The sequence below is a fragment of the Vidua macroura genome, chromosome 2 (genome assembly GCF_024509145.1).
Source record: "Vidua macroura isolate BioBank_ID:100142 chromosome 2, ASM2450914v1, whole genome shotgun sequence".
Classification (NCBI taxonomy): Eukaryota; Metazoa; Chordata; class Aves; order Passeriformes; family Viduidae; genus Vidua; species Vidua macroura.
This window is the reverse complement of record NC_071572.1, coordinates 26,262,362-26,288,032: the sequence shown is the minus strand read 5'-3', so window position 1 is coordinate 26,288,032 and position 25,671 is coordinate 26,262,362. Positions and strand designations below refer to the sequence as shown.

At 39.4% G+C, this 25,671-nt stretch overlaps 2 protein-coding genes across 10 annotated transcripts in view; both read right to left on the bottom strand.

Annotated features, from left to right (window-relative positions):
* The window catches only part of TFDP1 (transcription factor Dp-1), a 37,284-nt gene extending 34,458 nt beyond the window's left edge, over nt 1-2,826 (bottom strand). For 2 of the 7 annotated variants that reach the window (XM_053971039.1, XM_053971046.1), the window contains exons 1-2: nt 2,108-2,213; nt 1,221-1,332 (exon numbers count right to left, since the gene is read on the bottom strand). In XM_053971039.1, coding sequence (XP_053827014.1) covers nt 1,221-1,232 — 12 coding nt within the window. In that variant the 5' untranslated portion in view covers nt 1,233-1,332; nt 2,108-2,213. Of the gene's footprint in view, nt 1-1,220; nt 1,333-1,457; nt 1,603-2,107; nt 2,215-2,742 lie in introns of those variants that run through there. The other 5 variants (XM_053971044.1, XM_053971043.1, XM_053971041.1 and 2 more) reach the window with 5 other exon arrangements.
* A 4,478-nt stretch (nt 2,827-7,304) lies between these two features.
* TMCO3 (transmembrane and coiled-coil domains 3) overlaps nt 7,305-25,671 on the bottom strand; it is a 34,322-nt gene continuing 15,955 nt past the window's right edge. Inside the window, exons 8-13 of one of the 3 annotated variants that reach the window (XM_053971820.1) lie at nt 25,326-25,443; nt 24,545-24,740; nt 18,291-18,441; nt 11,885-11,964; nt 11,234-11,383; nt 7,305-9,568 (exon numbers count right to left, since the gene is read on the bottom strand). In XM_053971820.1, the coding sequence (XP_053827795.1) occupies nt 9,455-9,568; nt 11,234-11,383; nt 11,885-11,964; nt 18,291-18,441; nt 24,545-24,740; nt 25,326-25,443 (809 nt within the window). In that variant the 3' untranslated portion in view covers nt 7,305-9,454. Of the gene's footprint in view, nt 9,569-11,233; nt 11,384-11,884; nt 11,965-18,290; nt 18,442-23,609; nt 23,996-24,544; nt 24,741-25,325; nt 25,444-25,671 lie in introns of those variants that run through there. The other 2 variants (XR_008435981.1, XM_053971821.1) reach the window with 2 other exon arrangements.

The following is a 25,671-nucleotide window of genomic DNA, read 5'->3' as shown; positions in this document are numbered from 1 at the left end:
GTCTCATTCTCACTTAGATCTAGCAGGACATTCATCTGTACTTCCAGGTGCTAGCAACTCTTCGCTTAGTTGATCTCTCTCCCAAAAGATAATATTAAACAAACGTACTTTGGTATCTCAATTACTTTGAACTGTTTCAATTTCATCTCCTAGTCTAACACTCCACTTTCGTTTTCTTCCCGCTTATATGGCCTATCATTCCCTGAACTCTGCTATCTGTAATGTACTTGGCCACCCTTATCTCTTCCAGGCAAGCTTTGAGTGACTACGTATGTCTGGTTGCTTCTCCACACATTAAGATGTTTTTCAGCTGAACTACTGAAATTCCCTACAAGATTATTTTTTAAGCCAATCACTCTTTCAAGGAAATCCCCGCTATTTGAAAGCTGCAATATTCCACATTAGGCTGCAACCTGCTGTTTAAACAGTGAGTTGTATCACTTGCCTTTAGCTTGCATGCTGTTGTTTTTTAGGGGTTTTGGGTTTTTTTGAAGGGGAGATATGTTCTAATTTGAACACAGACTAGTCTGTTTTCTTATTTTCAATAAGAAAACATGAAAGCCCTACTATATTAGGTATGAACAATGACTGACATCTTAAAAGCAGAATAAACTGAATTTTTTTTTTAGTAAGTACCGGAAGGGGTGAAGAACAAATGTGTTCCATGAGGCAGGCCACAGAATCGAAGCTGCAAACCTTAACGACAGCAGTAATGGAAATCTATGGTGAAAGTTCCCAAAGCCTGTTTTTTACAGACACCAACGAGCATCTTTTGGTGGAGAAAGATAAACAGTGAACACATATGGAGAATGAACCATCTTCCCTCAAATGTCCGATGCCTTCTTGAACTCAAGAAAGGCAACGTTAGTTGACAACAGTAGTCAACGACAGCCCTGCCATGTGAACAACACGTGCTGGGCTTTTTTCAATCCAATCCAAACCCAAGCTGTTTTAGTGTTCAGTATGAATGCACATAATGACAACGGCCCAAGTGCTGTTATTAGCATAGGGAAGTCTCAAGATTATTCACTCTGAAAAAATTGCAGCAGATCTGAAGCTGGTTTACACTGTCTACAGGAAAACAGCCTAGGCTTGATGCACAGAATAGATAAAGTTCCACATATTCATTAATGCCAGCGATTATAAAGCCTGACCCCATTTGCTTTTGTTAACAGAAACATTCTATGCTTCCACATTTTATGTGCTACAAATATACTTACATCTTTTGCCATGTTACCAAAGACTAAAAACCAGTCGTCTTAAAATCTTGATGGCTGCAGGAGACAGGGACAATGCTATTTTCTGGAAAGCAGAAAGCAAAGACAGCACCAGCTATAAAAAATGAAAGGAGGGAAAGTTTTTACAATTGAAATTATTGACTACTACCAAATACAATTTAGGCTTCTTTTTTGAAAAAAAACCACGTTTTTAAAAAGGGAAAAGTTTCCCATCATCACCTTTTCGTCCCCTGAGCCCCACGCTCACGTGTGGGGGGCACTCCTTTCCCGACGGCGGGGGTGAGCGAGCCGTGCCCTGGCAGAGCGAGCCCTTCCCCCAGCCCGTGCCCGATCCCACGCGAGGCCGGTCCCTGTCCAGCTGCGCCCCTTCCAACACCGAGCGCTGGGCGCGGGCAGCGATCACGGCCTCTTCCTCCCCACCCCCATTTCCAGCAGCAGGCACAAGTAGGCCCCAGGGGCAGCTCCCCCCGGGGCCTTCCAGCCCCGCTTTTCTCCTCCTCCTCGCAGGCAGACGGGCCGCGGCCGCACCGGGCGGCACGGACCGGCGGCCGCCCCTGCGCCTCGGGCACCCCGCGCCCGCCCGCGCCCCCCGCCCGGGGCCTCACCGCCCGGGCAGAGCCCTGAGCCCCGCGCCGCCTCCCCCCGGCAGCGAGGGGCCGCGCTAATCGCCTCGGCGGCGGGGGCGCGGGCAAGGGGGGACGCGCCCGGCGGCACCGCCGGCGGCCGCGGGGGGAAGGGGCGGCGGGCGGACTGTGGCTCCGCGCCGTCCCCATCCCCATCGTGCCCGACCCGCCGCCGCCGGCGGCGCCCCCCGCCGCCGTCCCACGCAACCCCTGGTGCTCCCATCCTCGGGCGCGGGCTGCCCGCACCTGAGCGGCCGAAGGCAGAGAGAGCCGGCTCCATCCCCCGCCGCCGCCCCGAGACAGGGACCCGGAGCGCGGAGCGGGAGCACCCCCCGCCCGCCGCGCTGCTGCCGCCGCTTCTGCTGCTGCCGCTGCGGAGGCGCCCGACTGCACATGTGCGGCGGCTGCGCGGGCCTGGCGGGAGGGGGCAGGGGCGGGGGGAGGCGGCGGGACACCGACATCGACAGCCCGGGAACAGGGGAGGGAAGCGAGGAGGGAGGAGAGGGCACCGGCAGGGACCGCCTTCCCCCCCGCGCTCCTGGGGAGGGGGTGCAGGGAGAAGAGGCGGCGGGGCAAGAGGGTCTCCCCCGGCGGGCTGTCACTTCCCAGCGCGCCTCTGCCCCCGCCGGCAGCCAGCCCGCCAGGCTCCCGGCCGGCCGCCCCCGCACGCCGTGGCCCCGCACACCTGCCCAGCGCCGCTGCCGCCGAGGGGCTGCCCGCGGGAATGGGGGCGATGCGGGTAAACGAGCGGGGACGAGCGAGCGCAGCGATCCTCCCCCGCACCCTCCCACGGACCCTGCGCGCGCGACCCCGCCACTCTTCCCCCATCTCTTCTTTTTTTCTTTTTTTAAAATAAAATTAAAAAAAAAATTGAAACTTACACTTTTGTGCGTCCCCCTGACGCTGCGCGCTGACGTCACGGGCGCGGCGCGCCTCGCACGGGCACACGCGGAGCGGCCAAGCCAACCCGCCCGCCCGCCGCTCCAAGGCGCGGAGGGAGCCGGGCATGGAGCATGCGCGGGATTTTCGCGCCTTCTTCCGACTCCCCGCCCGCCCCGCGGTGCCGAGCGGTGCCCGCGGGCGCGGCCGCGCTGCCGGCGCGGAGCGGGGCCCGGCGGGGCAGGGCCGTGCGGTTTCGTTGCCACAACATCCTGCTGCCGGTGCTTCCTCATCGCGTTTTGTCCGGCCGTTACTCGAGCAAAGTTTCGCTTGCAGCGATCGTTGCTAAAATTAGGGATTTTGTGGTAATCCAAGCGAAAGTTTTCCTTCGGGCGGTTGCAGCTCTTAACCTTGCGCCCAAAAGTAAAGCACCTCGGGGCGGTGCAGCCTCTGCGTGCACTGACGACCGCAGAAACAGCATGTTAGCGAGGGTTATGTGATGTAATTACATCACTGTCCTGTAAGTTTTGGGGGGAAAAAAAAACAACCCCAAAACCTGCAGCGTTGCTGGGGGCTACAAAGGCAGAGCCGTTATAGTGGAAACTGCAGGAAAGCAAGGAAAGCTCAAGAGTCGTGTTCATCACCCCTCACAGGGGTGGATGCAAGGCTGTTCGATGGGGAGGAAGCTATACACAGTTCTGCACACAAGACCAAGCCTGCACGGTACAAGGTTGCTCATAACGCAATGAAGAGAAGAGCAGGAAGTAAAAGGCTCGTTCTTTCGCTAAATTGATGATGCTTCCTGGGAAAGAAGACTAGTTGGGAATAGAACACACGACCACAGAGCCGCCACATTGCAGTAGCAGACAAATCCAGCAGAGAGAATGCTGGAGAAGATGCATTTCACGAGTCGACGAGATTCGCATTCACTTTTACACCTTACTCTGTTGTTTTGGGTTTTTTTTTAAGAGGTTGAATTGATGTGCTTTACCATAGTAATGAAACACTACATTCATTTTCCAGATAAATAGCAATCTTTGGAGTTTTTTATTAACAATGCCTCCCCCCTCTCGCCCCCCCCCCCCCCCCGTGCTGCTCTAGGGTTATTACCCCATTTCTTCATTCCTCTTGATTAAATTGACGGGAGTGGCCATCGAAGAAAGAAGGTAATAATGAAATTGTGTTTGTAACATGATAACATTTAAGAAAGCAGCAAAAACTTTCACACACAAACCCCATAAGCCAGCTGCAGAAAAAAATTGCTTCCTGAAAGACGTCTCCAGTTGATAGTGCCGCTCTCCACCCTCTAGGTCATATATACTGTGCCTGAGGGTTCAAACCGTCTATGTATCTCACGTCCCTACCCACCCACCTCCCGCTCTTTTGTTTTACATTAATTCTTGTAGGAAAAACACTTGCGAGTCAACAGAACAAGCACAAACAAGGAGTGTCCTAGTTTGCTAGAATTTATTTTGATACATACTAACTGCCCAAACATGCTCAACTCTTGGGTAGTGTTTTTTTTTCTTTTCTTTAGCCGAGGGTTGTTCACAACTAATTTGAAGTGTTTGAACCAGTGAAAAAACTTTCAACACTTCTCTAATCTCTGAGCACACCTATTGCAGGTATTTCGGAGCTTTAGGATTTCGTTTGTGTTCGTAGTGGTGGAAGGCTATTCCACTTCACAGTTTTCTGGGAAGTGTCTGTCCCTTTTAAGGGTGCACAAAAAGCAGAACAGATCATAACTTTAAAAGAGCATCAGTGCGGCAGGACTGCATGACAGACGCGAGGAGATTGTCTCAAGAGGTCATCTAGTCTATAGGCAGAAAGCTTCAACAGATGCCAGAGGAAATGCACGCGAACGGGGAGCCATGCAATCTGAACACTGTGATCTGTGCAAACTCATGACATAATGAAAGACCTCATGTCACCTGACCACCTTGTCAGTATCTGGCCTCGTGGGGAGGTACCATCTCCCAATTCTCAAATTTCTACTCTATTTTAGGAAATAAAAAATACAGCTTGGTACCATAACTGAAATTTTTACTACTCTTTGATCTAGGTTTTTCCCACAAGGCAGAATCAGCTATCCCTAAGTCACTCTTGTCACAACGTTGTCCAGTTTGTTGTCTCCAGACAGCAGAAGGCTTTCCTAGTCCCACTGTCTTGCAAGCGTCAGTAAGTCCAACCCGGCACTGGCAATTACTCAACAGAGGTGGTGGGAGAACCCAAGGAGCAAATCTCCTGAGTGAAGTTGGTAAAGGCATGCCTTTCCCTTCTGCCTTTAGGGGTTGAGTGGGCTACACATCTCCAAGCTCTAAGGACATCTCACTGTTCTTCCTTCTCCCTGCAGTAGTTTTGTTGGCTCCCTGGTTGTCAGGTCAACAAAGATCTCTGATACTTTGCTGCTCCTTACAAGCTATTGCATTTCTCACAAAATAGCAATGCTGTTAGTGTGGCTTGCTTCTTGTCATTCAGGGATCCCATTTCCTCCACCTTTGGCACTGCCCACATGCTGGAACACTGCCAGGACTTGGTTACCGAGCAGAACTATGGATTCCTTCCCTAGACAAACCCCAGGAGTGCTTTTGTGGTTAGATTGTTCCTGGGCTCGTTCCAACAGGCAAGACCACACTAGATTTCTCACCCCCTCTATCAAGCATCATCGCACAGCAATATTCCATCATACAAGGCACTCCCACATCCTTTTGCCTGCAAAGCTGAAGATGTCCAATCATAAAACAAGTGAAGTACAAGCTTTGTGAGGATGCTTTTCCTCATATTTGAGAATGATAGGAAGTATAAATTCTTACAGCTTTTAAAAGGCCATGTAGTGCCATGGACTTAGTCCACCATCGCCACATTCTTGAGCCATCCTAGACCTATATCAGTCACAGTTTCAGGAAACCACCTCACAGCTCCCACAAATACCTTCCTACTGACAAACTGAAGCCACCTGCTCTGTATGGGATAAGCCACAAGTAGGGTGGTTGTGGGTCCATATATACCAATCTGACCCCAGGGCCAGGGAAATGGCTCACAAAGCACAGCCCACATTACCAGCTTTTAAACTACTTTGGTTCCTTTATCTTCACAGAATTTTCAAGGATAGCAATTAAGGGGTAACACACAAAAACTCAAATTTTCAGAAAGCCATGTCAAATAAGCACAGCTAAATCCACCTACAAAATAAATAAACCATCCCCCCCCCAAAAAAAAAAAAAAAGAATCTCAACCCCAAAATAGCTGAATGAGTTGCAAGTCAAGCATAGAGCAGACCTTCCTTTTCACTCCCTTAAGTTCAGCTTGACCATAGGAATATCCTCTCATCACTTAATAACGCTTCTGCTCTGTATCAGCTTTTCTATATTAAAATGATACTGATCATTAGTTAATTAATGAGAGAGAACCACTGTCCAACAAGCTGGAACATGAATTTCCAGAAAAAGATCTTTGTTTTTCAAGAAACCTTCAACAAATCAGTAGATTTTCCTTTCAGGGCTTCTGGAACTCTGCTTTAATTTTATCTGCTTGACACAGAAAGAGAATATTCCACAGTACAAGCATAAGGTTTCTGAAAAGCTGCAATTATATCTAAGTGGGCTGATTATGCAACATTCTCCCCATTTTTCATACAGGAATGAGTGATCATTCAGGAATAAGGTCTGTTGTTTCTGTCCTAAGATCATACCATGAGACTACCCCATTTGGACATGCAATTATGCATAGAGCCATTGTTTGCATTTCAGGAAACATTAACAGTACCTCAATATACCTCCAGATTTCTATGAGGCAATCTCAAATGTCTGACTGCAAACAAACTTACCACATGTCTGTTAAGATTACTAATTTGCACCTACATCTAATACTGAACCGGGCAACCCAAGTCTGTGTCAACAAAGAGGCACAGAACACACAAGGCTATTTCTCTTCCCCCAGTTCTCCTAAAGCCTAGCCAAGTTTTCCTGGTTTTGGCCAGGGCAGTGCGCTTTCTTTCACAGTAGGCATGAGGGGGTGGAACCTGGAGTGGTGAGGGCACGTGTACCTCATTATTCTATACCATCCTACCTCATTGCCAGAGACAGGGAAAAGGGGCTCCCTCTCTTACTTCCAGGAAGAAACTGTTGTTGTCTGGGGGTCCTCTTTGTACAATTTTGTTATTAATATTGTTGCTGTTACTGTTTGTTTTCTTATCTCATTGCTGTTTCCAGTAAATGGTGCTTATCTCAACCCACAATCTTTGCCTTTTGTGCTTCCAGATGGGGGGAGAGGAGAAACAACTGACAGCCTGGTTTTGGTAAGAGCACTAAATTGGGGAATACCATTCCTAAACCATGACAAAGTTTATTTGGGAGAGAACTGAGAGAGATGAGGCAACCAGTAAGGTATCTAGATGCTTGCTTTCCTTTTTTGAACATGGTACCAAGTAAGCTTTTCACTCAAATCTTTTAAAAGATATTCAGGAAAATATTGTCTTTCTTTTCAGAGACACATGCCATCAGTATTTCCTAGTCACTTTCCTGACTTAAAGAGTTTTCTAGAGAACTACAACTACCCACAGCAATTTATTTAAATAAAAGTTTTACTCATCACAGGTGCAATACATCATATAATTGCTTCAAGGGCTAACTAAGTGACATAATGGAAACCATACAGAGGTCTCTGCCATGACCTGTCATACATTTTCCCCCTGAAACAGGTACAAACTACATGTGAAATAAGCATCTTTCAAAGCCAAAATGAAGCACTTAGGAGAGATGCTTGTATTTCATGCAGAAGCAATGAGCTAGGTGAGTGGACAGAGTGGATCGGACAGCTAAGAAACAAATTATTTCAGTGAGGTACCTGGGAAAGAGTTAAAGGTCTGAGCTAGTAGACTGTTAAATGGAACCATAAAACCTGAACTGCCCCTCTATTTTGAATAAAAATATTGAAATATAGCAAAAATCAGTTTTGAGTTTCTTTTCTGTTATGGATTCATTTTATTTAAAAATATTTTATTTATAGGGCAGCTTTTTGTTCTGCATTTGTCTGTTTTGTGACAACTTTAGAAACCATTTGAGGGGAGGTGGAATTGTCATACATTCCTCCAATCTTTATGAAGCATTAGTGCCTAGAGGGAAAACCCCAAATCCAGTGAGCAAGAACTCAAATATGATGATCTCTACCCTGTCCCACCAGTACATACACGCTCCAGACTAATCCAAGTTTCATTTGGACAAGCCCAGCAGATATCAGAGAAAACACAGAAGAAACTGAGGCTGCTACAGGAGAAAGAGGTATAGAGTAGAAAGATCCATCCAAAGCTTTGTGTTGCTACTTGGAGGACAATTTTCATTTTAATTGGCAATTTAAACCTTGTAACATGCATTTTTCTAACCATTTTGTGGGTAAAAGTGTTGTTTCAGATGACACTGCAATACTGACCTGAAGTGTTAATGTATCTTAAATAGTATTGGGTTTAGCAGATGAACCTCAAGATGATTCTTAAATGCTTTGTCACAGAGTAGGTTATAGCTTATGAGTAAGCCTTCTCTATGACACTTAAATAATGGGGTTTTACAAGACCTATCTCACTACATACAACATTTTAAAGAAAAACTACGTTTAAGATCACATTCAAAACACTGTTTTCTAAACTATCATGGTATTTTAAGAAAACTAATAATTTATTCAATGTAAATGTAACTTAAAAGGTCATGGAGTTGCAAATACACATCCAGTCTGCTGTTTCCAGTTTTCTGCAAGTTAATTTAGTTAAAATAATTTCAAATCTAGAATAGTGTCAACTAGGAGCCAACCTCCAAGGTTACAGAAGTACTATTTTTCACATCTAACTGAAATTACACTTCCCAGTTTTACCACATTTATTTTTGATTTAAAAGAAAACACCTCTATAAACCATTAGTGTAGCAGCAGTTAGCAACAAGACGAGTAACAACTTTCAGTCTGCAAACATAAATTATGCCCTTTCTTACTGTCAATTTTTAGTCAAATATGTAAATAAATACAAGAGCTAACACAAAATATACCACTATAAGAAAATACATTATATGCTGCAATTTGGGATAAAACATCATGCAGTACTGGCTGCATGAATTGGAATATGTAAATAAATGCTTGGAACTGATGCTAAACAGTTAAATCTTTTCATTGTGTAGAGGATCACTCTTTTATTCACCATTAGAAATTTGTTTTGTAATTAATTTTATACTGCTATATTAAAATCATAAATGTGAAAATGACTCAAGTCATTTAGTGAAAGAAGATACCATAGGCACCATAATATATATATATATATATATATATCTTTTTTTCCTTTTTGAACAAAATCTGGTGATGAACCAGCATTAACAGGATGAAAATTAAAAGGCACATTCAGGCAAAAAAAATAAGCAACATAGTTTGCATGACACTATATTTAAAAAAAATAATTTATGCTCTGAATAACAGATTGGATCAGAAACAAATGTTCTAGTAGATTCCAATCAAAGTAAATTTTGTAAAAGGTGTGCAATTCATATGACACAATTATTTTTTAGTATTGAATTTTGTTTTAAGGTCAGTATAAGGCTTATAACCAGTCAATATAATTGCTTATTAAGAGGACTGACTACTCAACAGGTCTTGTTTTCTTAGTGCATAGAAATACAATGAGCAATGAAGGTGTTTTCCTTGCAAGAGAACATATCCTTGTATTTGTGCAAATCTTGATCAAGTGCTCGAGCGTCTTTCAGGTCTTGGAACACATTTCATAATTGCAGCTCTCCACAGGGCAGGGGCAAGTAAAAGGCTTAGAGTAGTCACACTCAGAACAAGAAGATAGACCTGCAAAAGGCAAATAAAAGCCATTATTTCTTTAGGCTACATGGTAGTACAAAGAAGTATCTAGAAGTTTGAGGAAATTAGGCTCTTCTAGACCATGTTTTCAAAAGACTTCACCTGTCTTCCTAAGCAACTTTGCATATTGCTACAAAAGCAAACAAGTACGTGCTCAAATCATCTAATTACCTGTTTATCTGGTGTGAGGATACAATTGCAAAAACATCATTATGAGCTTACAGAAAAACAATTGTTCTTATGTGAAGTGATCAATTTTGAAAATTCAGTATTTGTTAAAAAGTCAAAAGCCAATTATCACCTTATTTAAAAACCAAAACAAAAAATTCCCCAAACAAAATTCCCAAAACAAAAAAAATCCCCAAAACCAAAAAGACCCCCAATCAATCAAGCAAATAAAAAACCCCACCACTACCACTCTAAACCATTCTGGTTTAGCAATATAATGGCAAAGCTCACTGCTAGTTCTCTTATCAACAGAAAAAAAGCAAACATAAATCCCTTTAAGTCATACTGTACATCTTCTGAAAAAAAAAAAATATCCTAACTACACAGTGGCAGGAAGTAGTTTTGAGGTCTCAAGCAAAAGAATGAGTTTAGGAAATTTCAGAGGTATACAAACCTATATATTAGATAATCATGTGAGAGCAGAAAAAAAATGAAAGCCTAAAAGCTTCCAAGCTCAGTGGGTGGGCCCCTAAACTGGTTCTGTGATCACATATAGATATCTTGAAACTCTATGCAAACATGCAATATTTGTAACTCTTAATTATATGAAGGAGTGAACATGAAAGTTAACCACCTTTACCTACAAGTGAACAGCATTGTGAAAGTTTTTTACATGAGCTTTATTTGGAATTGGTTCCAACACTATGCAGTCCACTTGCTCAATGAAAATGAAAACCTCCGAGCACCAGGAGAGCATTTTTTTGTGAGCAGAAGCACAGAGGATAAAGCAGCTAGTACTAGAAAGTGAGGTCAGTTCCTGTATCTCCATAGCCATAATTTACCTAATTTCGTAAATCAGACTTTAATCTTCCAAAAAAAAGTAACATTCTCACAGGTTCACACTAAAACTAAGTTTAAGGCTTCTTTCCCAGGGGACTTTTTTCATGACTACCAAAAACATTGGTTGTTTCTTCTGTGGAGGATTTAAAATGAACAAGCTTTACAGGTTAAAGCGATTGCAAGTGTATTTGCTTGTTTAAATGTTAAGGCAATTTTCACAATATCTGCTCTCCAGTTCTTATTTACTGGTAATTCCTTCTTCAAATCCTATATTCTCTCTGTATTGTACACTCCTATACCTCTTTCAATAGTTGTATCAAGATTTTAAAAGCAAAGGTTTCTCAGTCTTTATCTGCAACTCACTGTTCACATAATTAAGTTGTAAGTGAGAGAAGTTAAGGTAAAGCATTTATAACTAAGCTATTTAAAATACTAAGGTACAATATGAAACAAGTGAGAACCAGCACTAAGAACCCTGTCAGGGACATACAAGTATCCAATTTGTATGGGTTGATTCTACTTTTTTAACAGTTGAGAGGCGCCACAAAATTGGAGTGCATTGGTATTTCAAATACTGGGATTTTGTATTAAAGTGCAAGTTATTCAGGTGCAAAAAATGAAGTTAATAACCACAGAAGAGCTTACCTCCCGAGATATGATCCCTGCTCTGCGTGCTCTACTTCCCAGAACAAAAGAGAATTCACTGACTTGTGCCAGTCCTGCTGAGACAATCCACTTGATATATTGGCTGGTCTTTGGAAGAATCAAAGAAAGGACAAGCACTGCCAAGACAAACTTTAAAAACAGGGTTTTTTGCATTACTGGGGGTTTGTTTGTTTAAATAAAAAAGTGCAATAAACAAAATAGTACTATCTCTGTAAGATACATAGCATCAAATATAATAATTTTGAACATAACATAAAATAATGGACTTCTAAGTGTGTCTTCTGTATTCATGTCATAAGTGGCAAACATACATTGCACAGTAAAAAGTAGCATCTTCTTTACTATAATGAAACACTTGATAACTATCACAAATCCCAAGCTTGAGAAATAGATGCTTTGCATTGTGCAATTTACTTTTAACATTAAATAATTTTCTTTTTAAATACCTGAAGAATATTGTATCAAACTGTATTCTAATCAGTATCATTCCTCCAAATACACATTTACAGTAATATTCTCTGTTATATCAAATATTCAGTTCTTGCACAAATTGTCTTTAGGGCATGCAGCACAAAGATTATTTAGATTAATGAAGATTAAAATATTTTTAAAAAGCATAAAAGAAAATACCTTCATTATGACGACAGACAATGTAAGGAATAGCAAGACTGTGAGCTCATATATTACAAAAGTGGGAAAAACATGAAGTCCTAGAAGGAAAGAAAACAATATTGCACAGTTAGAGGCCAATATCTTACTATGGTAATTTTCTGGGTTAATAATAAATTTAATTGCAGGACTGTATTCTCAAAACAAATCAAACAAAAATCCTTAACTTACTACCAACCACTTGATCACTAAAGCCCTAACTATCTAGCTAATCACAAAAGCATGTCCCACAATATCCACCCCTTTTTTCCTTTGGGGAAGTTTAGCACAGGCAATATTCCCAACTGAATTACGTTGCATATGACTGATGCACAAGCACTTTAATTTCTAAAGTTTTCTGTCTTCCACACCAGTCAACAATACAAAATCTGAACTGAAACACATATTTAATGAAAGCTATAAAAATCCTGCAAGAAAATAATTCCATTGTTATGCACAGTCATTCTAATATTTTGCTGGTCATTTAACTTTTTTATAGTATGGTAATGGACTGTCACAGTGGGAGGAACATGATACTCAGTATTTGCACAGACTATAGCTACAACTGAAATCCAAAGTGTTTTCATTCTACGACTTTCACTTCCAAACTCTGAAAGTCATCTGAACTTGAAAAGTCACTTAAGACTGGAATCAGGTAAAGCCATAAACCCTTGAGCACAGTCTAACAATTAAGGAATTACAGAAAAACCCATTGCTATGATGTTGATAGGGTTACTTTTGTTGGAATGGATTGTCTTTGGGTTTTTTTGCAATATTTGGTCATTTTAACTTGGTAATTATATAAAGAAAGGTAACAAGAACCACAAAGAATTCAGAAACATAAAACCAAATCCTGCAAATATTAAACATAAGAAAAAGAAGTATTTGTTGGAGAAGTCCTAGAGTCACTGAAGAATCATCTTAGAACTAAGCCCATTTTTATCTCCTGAAGTATGCAGAACTGCTGCAGGCAAACATAACTGCGTTATCTTCGGAAGCTCATTCCTTTTTCATAAAAGCTTCTAAAAAGTGAAATCAAAATAATGGTGGTGTTCTGGAGAAATTCATAATAGCTGGCATTTCTCCAACCCAGTTATTTCTGATGAAGGACAAGAATTTAGCTTTCTAAAGCATAAGGCATGTAAATCAATGCTGTAAGTAACTTCTTATTTTAATGCAGGACAAGATTCCACTAATTTTCCCTCCCTGTAGTGCTGCAGATCCAGATGAGCTGTAGAGGACCAAGAGTTGTCATCTCTTCCAGAGTTACAGTAACTTCACAGGGCTTTGTCTGGATGCACATTCAATTGCTAATGGAAACCTTCTTCAATTACATCAGAGATCTTTACACAGGTGCCACCCAGTCAGCATGCACACACCCTGTTTTATTTCTTAATTTCCTTCCAACTACTGAAGCGCAAATGCAAAAGACTATCAAAGTAAGAGGAGATACAAAAGAATAAGAGACCAAAACCGCACCAAAAAAAGAAATCCACATATATGCACAGATGCATGTGGAAGAAGCAAGTGGTTTCACTGCAATATCACATGCACAGTGCTCCTTCACCTTTAGGCTGACCTCAGAAAATACATGAAAAGCAATTAGAGAAATACAGCAATGGTATGTTTGATAAGAGGGACAATTCTGCCAGATCTAGAACTGAAGGTTTCCAAGAGAGGCTATAAATAAAGCCTAGTGCTCTCATCACTACTGGTGTGCTCAATTCTGGAGCACACAGGCAGTCTGAAGTCCATTTGAACAGCTGCCCAGTGTGGAGATTATTGCCATATTCCAAAGAGCTGAAGTACAAACTACAGCTGATTTCTATACCAGTTCTTTGGAGGACAGTGTTTGCAAGATGAAAACAAGCCTAAACCTGTCACATACGCTATTCTGAGCAGACAAATCAACATGACAGAAACCAGACTTTTTTTGGATGAAATAAATCCCATCATAAGGTATTTTTATGGTCAGTACAGACCTTTGCCCCATTCCTAGATGGAAACCCAGGATAAGGTCAGAAGTGCTATCAGACTTCTATGCAAGCACATGGCGCCTTCCTGACAACACAAACACCATCAGAAACATTAATTTCATAGGCAGACGGTGCATGAATATGGCCAATTATTGTAATAGTTTTGATCAGACTTCGACTAAGCTCAGAAGTAACTTTGAAATCATTCTCTAACATGGAAAAAACACTTCAAATAACTCAAAAACTTCAGCAGTGTCATCAGCACATGTCACACTGGCCAGCAGTCAACAGCTAGGATAACACTTAGGTACACTTTTACAGAGTTGACCACAAACTACCAGACGTTCAGCTCCAAGCAGTGCTCACAAAGAGCTGGAACAGAGGCCTTGGTGTGCATCACTGTCAAGCCAAAAAGCACAGTTCACTCACAGAAGTTGCTATGTGTTCTGTGGACAATTACAGGCAAGACTTTTCATGATCTTTTTAAAAGTACTTTTTTCTTAACAAGTAAACTCCCTCTTTCCTCAATTACAGAGATTCTACCAATCTGATGGATAGCTTCTAAACAGCATATGGAGATTCAGACGTCTTGACCACATCCTGGTTAGATCCAACATCAAAAAAGCAATCTTCGAGATCCTTGATGGCAAACAAGAGTACAAAAATCAGAACTCTGTGGGTCAAACTGGAGCCAGTAGAATTAATTCTGACACCTCCTCAAGACAAGACATCAGTCAGAAAAATCACATTAGCTATGCATCGAGATGCTGTGTCTACTAAGAGTCCTAAGATCATAGCCTGCAAATGCAATAAATACTACAGCCCTGGCTAGATCATTAAGCATCAGAGGGGAAAGCCAATCTTCTTAATCTTTCTCCAAAGGGGAAAGTCCTCCAAAAGGACTCCAAGGACTCCAAAGGACTCCAAAAGTCCTTTTGACTCTGTTGTCAGTTCTGAGAACATGAAACCTCCAAGTTTCATTGTACTCCATGCAGAAAAACAAAGCAGTAGTGCAGATGGATAAGGAGATGGTGATGCATGCCACCTAACAAATTCCAGTTGGGATCTTCTTTGATTTTCTCAGATTCAACAGAAGTGTAAAGAGGCTCATTGGACAATCCTTGTGTGCATGTTTGTTCTGGACAGTGGCGGTGCTGGGAGTGTCAGCATCACCCATCTTCTGAAGAAAAAGACTGAGCCGTTAAAGGGTTTTCAGCATCTTGTATTCAAGGTCCAACACTGATCACAGGAGTTACCCAGAAGGGAAACATGGAACCTGGCAGGCGGGTACATCTGTAGAGCACATTGAGAACACACAACTTGTCAGTCAGTGGAAGTAATCTGTTACCTCACCAGTGGCAGAGAGGGTCTTGATGCCCAGTTTCAACCTCTATACTCCACATGTAGACTAAAAAAGAAATGGAGCTTTTTTTAAAACAGTCAAACAGTCCATGCAAAGATGCCTTCCATCCTTCCAAAAAGTAATCAAAACAAAATCAAATGATGTATGGGTAATGATCTGTGCACTAGGTACAAAAACAGAAATGAGAAGGAAAGTGCGCAAAATGTGGCTCTAAGGGGTTGGTCAAGATGTTCTCTCAAAACTACCAGTAAGGACACAACCTAACAGAAACTCTCTAACTTCAGCAGGCGGCATAAAGAGTGCCAGGAACCTTGAAGAACACCCAGAGGCCTCAATGAAAGTACAGACAGAGAGTAACTCAAAGTGCACCTGTTAATGCCTAACTGCAAAGGTGCATTATTCCCACAAATGCACCCAAGTGCAAATTTGAAAGCAGTACCACTGCACAGGTCAAGCTAAAGGCAGGTCCTGCTAAGGATATTACATGAACAAGTAATATTCAGCTCAGCTTTTAGGCGCCAGAAGGATTTCTGTAGTAAGAACAGAAAAGCAGGCATTTCAGACAAGCAAAATAGGAATGAACTTTTCCAAATGGCATACTTACAGTCACTTTTCAATTAAGATAGTATTTTCCATTTGTGCCTTTATTCTAAAGGGACCAGAAATGATACTACTGCAGTGGTGTTCCTCAGGAGCTCAAGTGTTTCTGCTCTCTATAATGTGCTTGCTGCATATAGTAACAAACAAACCTTCTCTTTAAGCAGGGAGGAAGAATCTTTCCCTGTGGCTTTTACATAATTTTACACAGTAAATCTCTATATATTTATACATAATTTGCATATGTACATATGTAGGTAGAGAGCAAGCAAGAAGTCTTTAAAAAGAAATCTAGTAAGAAGAAAAATTAAGGAATAGTTTTTGGTTTTCTCAGGTTTTCTTTGCAACATCACATCACTCCTTTTAAAACCTACCTCCTTGTCACAGAATTTACTGTTAAGCACAAAATTTAAAAGTAATTAAAAGTAAAGGGGGGAGTGATGGCTAACTTTTTTTTGGGAAGGAAGGGGATTTTCTTTGAGGGTGGCGGGTTTTTAGGGTTTTGGGTCTTCTTTTTTTGTCTGGTTGGGGGGGGGGGTTTGTTGTTGGTTGGTTTTTTAAACAAGCAAGCATTATCACATTTTGTCAGAGGCCTATAACATAGTTCTGATTTTTTAGCTGATTTTCTTCTGAGGCAGGAATAACACTCATTTTCTATAAAATCACACCAATTTGTTACACAATTTTCTTTTTACTCTTTCTTGCAATTATGACAACATTTGTTAGAAGGATTTTTTTTAGTCATTCTGTAGCAGAATGACTAAAATAATTTCCTTAGAGTAAAATATAGGCTGTATGGAATGCTGTTAGCATGCCAACTGAGGTCTTGCTATTTTATTTTACTCTAGAAAAGTCTTATCTCTAGTCTTCATTTATGCAGCCACGAGAGTGTAGGACAGTATTTTTGTTCAGTCCCTTGTAAAATTCACTTTGGGCTTATAATCACTTATCATGCTTTGTATTCCTGATAACACTATCCATTCCATCACCATCTTTACTGAAACACATAAACAACTTACATCTGTAAGCATTTAGCAATTACTCATGCAAGCCTGTCAGTTACATGAGCCCAAGTTTCATCAGAGCTCATCACTTTCCTCCCATTATTAAAAAATAAGTTGTTCAAATAAACATATTTATTACTAAGTAATCTGACTCATCACCAGAAGGTATTATCATGGACTGGATTAAAAAAAAAATTAAAATAAAATTAAGACTGGCAAGCATAGCTATTTCATTTTTGTTTTGACAGCCACCAGTTTTAGTTTCTGTTAAGAAACAATGAGTATCAAACAGGTATATAATAAGGAAAAGCATTACAAGTATGCTGCTGATGGGACTTTACCGTTATCTGAATAAATATGTGGAGATAAAAAGAACAATTAAAAAATTGAAATAACAGCAGAAGAAAAACCAAGGGTGGTGTTGAAAAAATCCAAGCCCAAACCCTAGGACTTTCTGAGTAAACATGGGTTGAAGGAGGTTGGGTTGGTGCACCAGGCCACATCCAAACCCCCTCTTAGACACTGCAATGTCCCCAGCATAGGGACACGCACCTCCTGTACAACCCACAGGGAGAGGCAGCGCTTTCACAGGGCTGCCTCCTCACCCACTGTAGCCGAGCGCCGCGGTAACGTGTTCCAGTCTCCTTTAGACAGAGCGTATTGGGGCACGTACAGACAGCCAGAGAATGCAGCAGTTCAAAAGGAGGTTACTGAATTACTGTAAGTATTCTGAGTCAACTCCTTTTGGATATCAAGCATGATGAGTTACTCCCTCATCTTATACCTCAATGCTGCATTTTAGCTGGCATTCAAGTAGTGTCTGAGATAAATCTTCTTTCAATTATTTTTTCCCTGCATTAAGAACATGCAGATCACACCCTCCCAACTAAATTTCTAAAGGAACAAGCTATACAAAATTATATTATGACATTCTGCTTCTAGAGAAAACCAAGTCACAAAAATCTGAAATCTACTCATCCATTGACTCAAATAGTAGTACAATTTTAGTATAAATAACATATACAGCTGCTGGAAAGACAAGAGAACATTCAAAAAAAACTCCAATGTATCAACAACCAAACCAAGGCCGTTTTATCTTAAAATATTTAGTTACATGTTTTAAATAGGATGATTTCAGAATTAACATTGAAAAACTGACACTAAACCAAGACTTGGGAGTACAACATCGAAATGGCTTCTGAAACGGAATGTTACATTTAAAGTAGTAGCAAAGGCAAACCAATGTTGTGGTCAATTAACAGTACAGTATTTTAACAAAATAAAATCTATCTCCTCCCCTCACATTGTAGACACGATTTTTTTCTCTTCACCCACATTGTAAGCAATATTTTTATATATTATATATATTTTATATAGTATAGATTTAACATTATTTAATATTACATATAAGTATCAAATATTTTAAAGTAAGATTTCTTGGAAGTTACCTATAGATGCAAAGAAAATGATGGCAAGAAAGTCACGTATTGGTTCAATACAGCACATAATCTCCTCAGTAACCATGTGACCCTGAGAAGAGATCAGAGCTCCAGCTAAGAAGCATCCCAGCTCCATTGAAACATCCAACAGCTCTGTGATCTGTTAAGGAATAACAGAGAATCTACTGCTGAGTGACTTTATATACCATTTCAAAGTGAAACTATAAAACTTTATACCAAATGCAGGAAATTACTATGTCTTTATGCAAGTTCAACAACAAACAGAATTCCATGTATGTATTTCAATGTTCTGCACTATTTTATTTATACTGAAGACTCACAAATCTAGTTTCTCCCTTTATGTTACCTCTGTTCCCACAAAACCAAAAATAAATTTCTTAATCTACACTGCAATGTTTTGTGTGACCATTATGGACAGCATCTGATATCACAAGTCAGAGAGAGACTATGACAGCTTTGGAGTCAGGATTACATAATACATCGAGGCTGTGAAATAAAGCCTAAGAACAAGGTATTTTCCAGCTCTCAAACAAGAGGGGAAAAAATTAAAATCTAAGCTTATATTTGGGAGAATAGTCTCAATCTAGCTAGGAGAAGTCCCTGGCATAAATCACATTTTATTATTGTAAATTTGATTCCAATGTGCCTATGTGCTTTACTGAACAGGGATTCATTTAAGCACAATGACTACTTGAAAGAATTCAGACTGCTTCATTCTTTTTTAATATTTTAATGCAGTACTAGAAGAAGAGATGAAACAGGTAAAGAGACTAAAAACACAAAGCAACTGCTTAAGGCAATGCTTGGAACACTAAAAAAAAGCAAACTGCACTTCTAATGTATGGTATGGTATAAAGTATGTTTTAAAATAATTACTTCAAAATCATGCAGCTGCAGATGGTCATCTTACTGAGAAAGGGCAATGTTATTAATATTAATAGAACATTTAAAACCAGTGACTTAGTTTTATTCTAACTTAGATTAAAGAAGAATACACTATAGTACATTTATGGACACCATTCATTGTATCTTGAATGGTGTTTTAATGTAAGATATTAAACAAAAACTCAGGCAACGTGAAATTAATGGAGGAGTGCAAAAGAAAATAAATAAGTCTCCACACTATGCATAAGATGGCACCTGAAAATAACCCTCAAGACCTTTGTGTGTTGAAGTAATAATGTCTGAATGCCCATCACATAACTGTATTTGTGGTAACACTCTCTAATTTATTGCAGGATATTTAAGGTAATAAATTGGTTCTGTCAACTAATATAATTAGTTGCTGATCATGCAAAGCAAAAAAGGTAGTGTAATTCTCATTTTAAAACAAAAGGAATTTCAGCGTTTTTAGAACAATTTGAAATTGTAAGAGGGAAGAAGGCAATATGTACATGAAGGACTTTAAAATCACCAAGAGATGAATAAAATCAAGGAAACAGTTATGAATAGGAAACACTTAAGTTCTTCTCAACATACATTAGTTGTTTTAAAAGTCACAGCCTCTTGTGGATGATTAAGATCCAATACAGCCTATTCAAATAAAGTTGGAATTATTTTTACTACTCAGCTGTAATCTTCCCATACTTAAGTGGTATCAACTGCAACAGAGCTCTACATCAAAATTTTTATAGCTACTATTTTAAACATTCCCTTGGACAGGATTAGGTTACCATAAAGGAAGACATGCAGCATATCTTGTACTAGAATTGCATGATACTGCACTGTTGTGAGAATCACTCTTCAAGCAAGGAGCAATTTGAATGTGAAAGAAAGATGTTTGTTCAGAAAGCATCAGACATAACTGGAGCAAACTGCATGTCTAACTGGGAATTTGTTCCCACAGCATAAAAACTGAATTGCATTCCTTCCATTTACAGCAAGCCAAGTATAAGCTCAAGGGCCTGGTAAAACAACAGGCAAATTTTACTGTTTCTTGTCTAGTCTCTGGGTACTACGCAACTTCAGCTCTACAAAATTCATACGTCACTCTACATACAGAAAAGTGTAAAGTGTTATCAGAGAGCAAGAAAAGAACCAAAAATTACATCATCTTCTTAAGACCCTCCTCCAATTTGTTCTACATATTTACAGAATCAACTAGGTTAGAAAAGACCTTTGAGATCATTGAGTCCAACCTTTTATATATAGCTTTATATAGAAATTCTTTTTACAATTCCCATTTTGGTTGCTGGTTGTCCCATAGTATTACCTACAAGTGGACACATTTCCTCAGCTAAAACTGTAGCATCAGGGCTTATTATATATAATGTTTGGGCACATGTGCACACACATACTGGAGAGGACTTCTTTTACTGGCAGGAAGGCATTCACAGCAGAGTTTTTTACATAAGCAAAACCTGGAGAGTATTGAGCATTTTGTATTCCCTCTCTGCTTGCATCACTTCTAATGTTCAGCCTATACCAACAGGGCTTTAGCCATTATTAATCCCTGTGCTTTGCACTATCCTCTTCTCAACTCTTACATTACAGAAAGCTTTTTCAGTCAAAATTACATGAAAAACTTTGTCAATTCACATGTTTTTCTCAGCATAACTTAGTTTTCAGTTGTATTCAAGGGTCCCATTTTACACCAATTCAGAAAGGATTGCTGTGCTTTCACTAGAATATTGGATTTTTATGTTGCAATGTTCCACCACGTCAATAAAGAAAGAAAGAAACATTACTGCTATAACATGTTCTGGGCGAATCTCAACCATCTGTTCAGCAGTTGTTTTGCTTATATTCTCTAATGATGTCTTATTGCTACTCTTTAATCATCACAGAAGCTTAATAAGTATGGTAAGCCAGTAAAATTAAATAAAATTTTGGTGGAAATAAAAGTATTCAAATTTTAGGCTTTAGTAACTTAAAAGTAACTCAAGAGTAAAGAGGTGAATTTTAAGCTTGCATTTCAAGAAAGTGAAGCTGTAATGGAAATTGAAACAATTTTAAGTGAACCTTATAAAAACTCTATCTCAACTGTATTTTATGATATAATTAACTAAAATATTTGAGATTACAGTTCTTCCTTAATCTTCTTTTAATTGATAGAAAAGAGTTCATAAGCAGTTTATAAGCCATTGAGAAGTACTTCAGGCAAGCAAAGAATGATATTCCAATACTAGTAACAATATCCATAAGACACTGCACAAAAACCTTGCACATTTTCAGATGTAAAGTACTGCAATAACATCACTGTATTTTCTTTTCAGTATATAAAGCAAACTGGCAATTTGCCTCCACTTGCTGCCAGCATCCCAGGTCAACCATCAGGCAGTGAAACTAGAAGCCACTTTTGCCCCATGTGCATGCACAGACCTATGAACATGTAAATGTAACTGCTGTCCTTCTTGTCAGGTCAGATTTTATATTTTTCCATTTCCCTTAAAATATTCCACAATTTCAGTTTTTAAAAACAATAAAATTGACTACTGTTGTCCTGCAGGTTTCCAATACAGCACTTCATTATCAGTGTTTTAAACAATTTTCCTTGTAATGTTTCTGTACATATAGAACATGAAAAAGCAACACTACACCAATGAATGCTTAGGCTGACATATTCTTCAGCTCATCCTGGAAAAAATCTTCACTTACAACTACCAGTTTGGCCAGTGATCCTGAATGGTCATGTTTAAAACCCTAAGTTAGATTTGTTCCTTATGTTGCAATTCAGGAGAACAGTTCACCAATTCAAACAAACAAACAAACAATCAATCAATCAATCAAACCACTATCTGCATAACTCAAAGCTTGAAGAGGAGTTGCTGGAAGTACAGTAACAATCTACTGAACTTTTGTTACTGAAGATAAGGTACATGATTCAAAGATGCACAACTTTGTCTCAGTGTCATCTATACTATTACAGGATTGGCACTTGATACAATCCCCACTCTGATCTGCCTAACTAGATGAAGGATAAAAGGGAGATTATTCAATTATTTCTGAGAATACTGGGAGCAGAAAAGGTATCTTAAGCTTCAAGTCTTACTAAAATATCTGCAGGTGTAACAAGTTGCAGTGTTATCTAAGCAACTCAAGTTCAGAAATACTCAAAAGTCACAACCATACTCAACGCTCCTCAACTGACATGATAATCCTTCTATAAAAATTGCTTATTCACACTGCAGTATAGGAACCTCTTCTGTCTCACCTTCCCTCTTTTCTCCCATACAGATTTTGCCCTTATCAGCAGGGAAATGGCAATTCTTGCTTAATCATCTGAGATTTTTCTAACACAGGAACCAAGCAAAATAAATCAAGTTTATATATAATGAGCATTACATGTGCTGGTGTTACACATTAATCCAAATAATGAATAAGCTGAGCTGGACCCCAGAAACCCAGCCAACACTGAAGCATGTAATAAGTAACTATATGCATGAGGCAGGAACACCCTATCATTCCTAGTCTCTTTTTTGTGAATTGGAAAGAATGTGTCCTGCAAAGTAACTCACAATGCTAGAAAGTGAATTAAGTTCTTTAATTTAAAAATGTATCTCAAATTTTCTAAATGAGGCCACAGAGTTGTCTTTGGTTAAGGAAAGATTATTGCTCCCCTACAGTTTCAAAAGCTTTTTTAGAATTACACTAGTACAGAAAATTCTGTGTTTGCAGATTAATTATACAACCTCCTTCAATATTTAGGCTTGGCTTTCTGAGGAGAAAGATCATTGCAAAATCCACAACAGTTTAATTGTTTTCCTACCTGGCACCCAAAAACCTTAATTTAACCTTTCCAAAGATATGCAACATTTTTTTCAGCTTAGACTGCAATCACTCATCCTATGTTTGTATTCCTGACAAAGTACAGCACCTATACCATCTATAAGAGTGGTTTTCCAGAAGATTTGTTTGTTCACCTATGGAATTCAACAAGCACTTTTTACTTTTTTTTTAAGTTTGTCTGTTCAAACTATAACTTGTACCATTACTATAATGAATTTATAAATGTCAGTGAATATCAAGCATCTCAATTGGTTTACTGAAGTTACCTGCAGTATCCTTTGTAGCGCTCCCTTTGATAAATTATTCATCAACTTTAAAAGGAAAGATTTTGACAATGCTGAAGAAGCCTTCTGGGTTTGCAGTATAAATCCAACAAACTCAAACATATTTCCCCCCACCACGTTTGTGTATACACATGTATTGTGTAAAGTCACGTAGACAAACTCTGTGTATATTTGAAATGCAATTTGGATCTAAGAAGCCAAATTCTATGGAGGCCATGGTTTTAATTAAAATAAAATTGCTTCTAGATACCATAATATTTTACACAACTTCAGTGGTTTCATTACTGTTTTTTATTAAAGTTGTTCTATAAGTGTAATGTTTGCTTGTTAGAAAATAAAAAGGTGAAACTAGTTTTGTTTCTTCTCTTATTAGAGGACACATTTGAAATATGAATAGCTGTTTAGAGCAATGGAATTTTTAACTTATACAGTAGAAGTCACTAACTAAAGCAACGGTCTCACTAACTTCTTTTTAACCTTGTTCCTGAAGAAGGTCAGCTTTTCCTGTTGGGCTGTAGTAACTAAGCAAACACCCCTGGAAAACAGGCACAGGAACGTTTTGGCTTAATTATTCTCGGGGGATGTAACAATCTGCACATTCAGTATAATGGAGTGTCAAACCCACAACATTATCAAGCAACTGTGACATTCTGCTCTCCAGCAGTATAGTTTTTGAGAAGGCTGAAACATGAGATAGAAACAAAAAAGGAGAATTCAGGGGAAAATTAACTATACCCAATAGGGTTAATCAAAATCTATAAACCTTTAAGGCATTTCTCTACTTTCTTAACTTCATCCCAAAATGTGTCTCTTACACAAAAAGACAATTATTTTATAGTAACAACCACTATTAAGAATTTTCTATTGAGAAGCAACTTGCGAGCAAATGTCACAAATGTCATTATCAGTATCTCAAAACCCATCCTGAATGATTTTCAAATGCATGAAGTAGCCTACAATTAAAACTCAGATCATGATTCCTAAACTGGCTGTATTAAAAGCTAACAGCAGAGTTTCAGCTGATTCACATTCAAATTGTATCTCTTCTTACTCATCTGTGCTATAATGCAGGAAACATCTGCACATTTGGGGGTTGTTTTAAAACAATTTAAAACCAAATAATTTCAGAGGCACATGTATATGCAATAACACTAAATGTGATGGCTTTTGTGATACTGATGAAATAAACTACCACATGTATAAAAATGTTTTATCAATTCAAAAGCTTACCGTTAACATAAGGAAGGTGAATGCAGTTATTCCTAGAATGAGGATTTCTTTATTCCCTTTGCTTTCTGTGTGCAACTTGCGGTAATACGGTCCTATGAGATAAGTCTTTATACCAAGACATAGAAGAAAAACAGCAGCCAGAGAAAACAGAATTTGCCCAATCAGCATCAGTATTCTCAGAATTTCCTTGAAAATGCTGGAAGAGAAGAACAAACAAAAAGTTTCTTTCAAGTCTCTCATACTTCCCAACCAGTTCCCTGCAAATGAAAATACCTAATTCCATAAATGCTCAAAACAGGAAGGAATTTAGATACATTAGTAAACAAGATTAAGACAATCTGCAGAGTGCCCAGAAACCTCTTTCACAGTCTAGAATTTACTTCCATGTTGACTCAGAAAGATTTACTGATCTCCAAGGTAAGCCATTAGGCACAATAATACTATCGCTTAGTCTTTGAAAAAAACGTGCCCTGTGGGAATAAAGTAAGCGAAGAAATTAACTTGTTTTTTTTACAGTAACAAACTTTTTATTGAAAATTTTAATTACCACACAGGATTAAAGCAGCTATAGCAAAGAGACTATTTTCATATAACTACGTTTGTATGGCTACTACAGGTTTCTACTTCACAACAAGTAGGAACAGTAAAGGAAATCTCACTGAACAGAGTGCCTATTTTCCATGGAATTGACATTAATTGCAGTGCTTTCACATTCATATTGGCAATCTACATACTAATTGCAAGGGGTAAAGGGAAGAGCCATACAATGATTTCTTCTTACCTGGAATATGTGCTCACTCCTGCTTGAATAAGTGTAGGCATGACAGCTATAAATAAACCAAGCTGCACATCCTGCATCACCAGCATGCCAAGCAGTACGCTGCTGTAGTCAATATCTCCTGTACACCAGCAAAGTGGTCATGGAAACAGTCATCAGAAAATATGAATGCTTACAAATGCTCAGAAATCTAGAAAAGGTTTAATCAAATGGAAGCCCAATATAGCTCTTAATGGGCTGAAGGTCATTCAAAGGTGTTTAAGGACTTTTTTTTCCTCCATTAGTAGGTAAATTAAAATGTATCTATGAAGACATATTAAAACACAAACAAAACATTAATATGAAATTT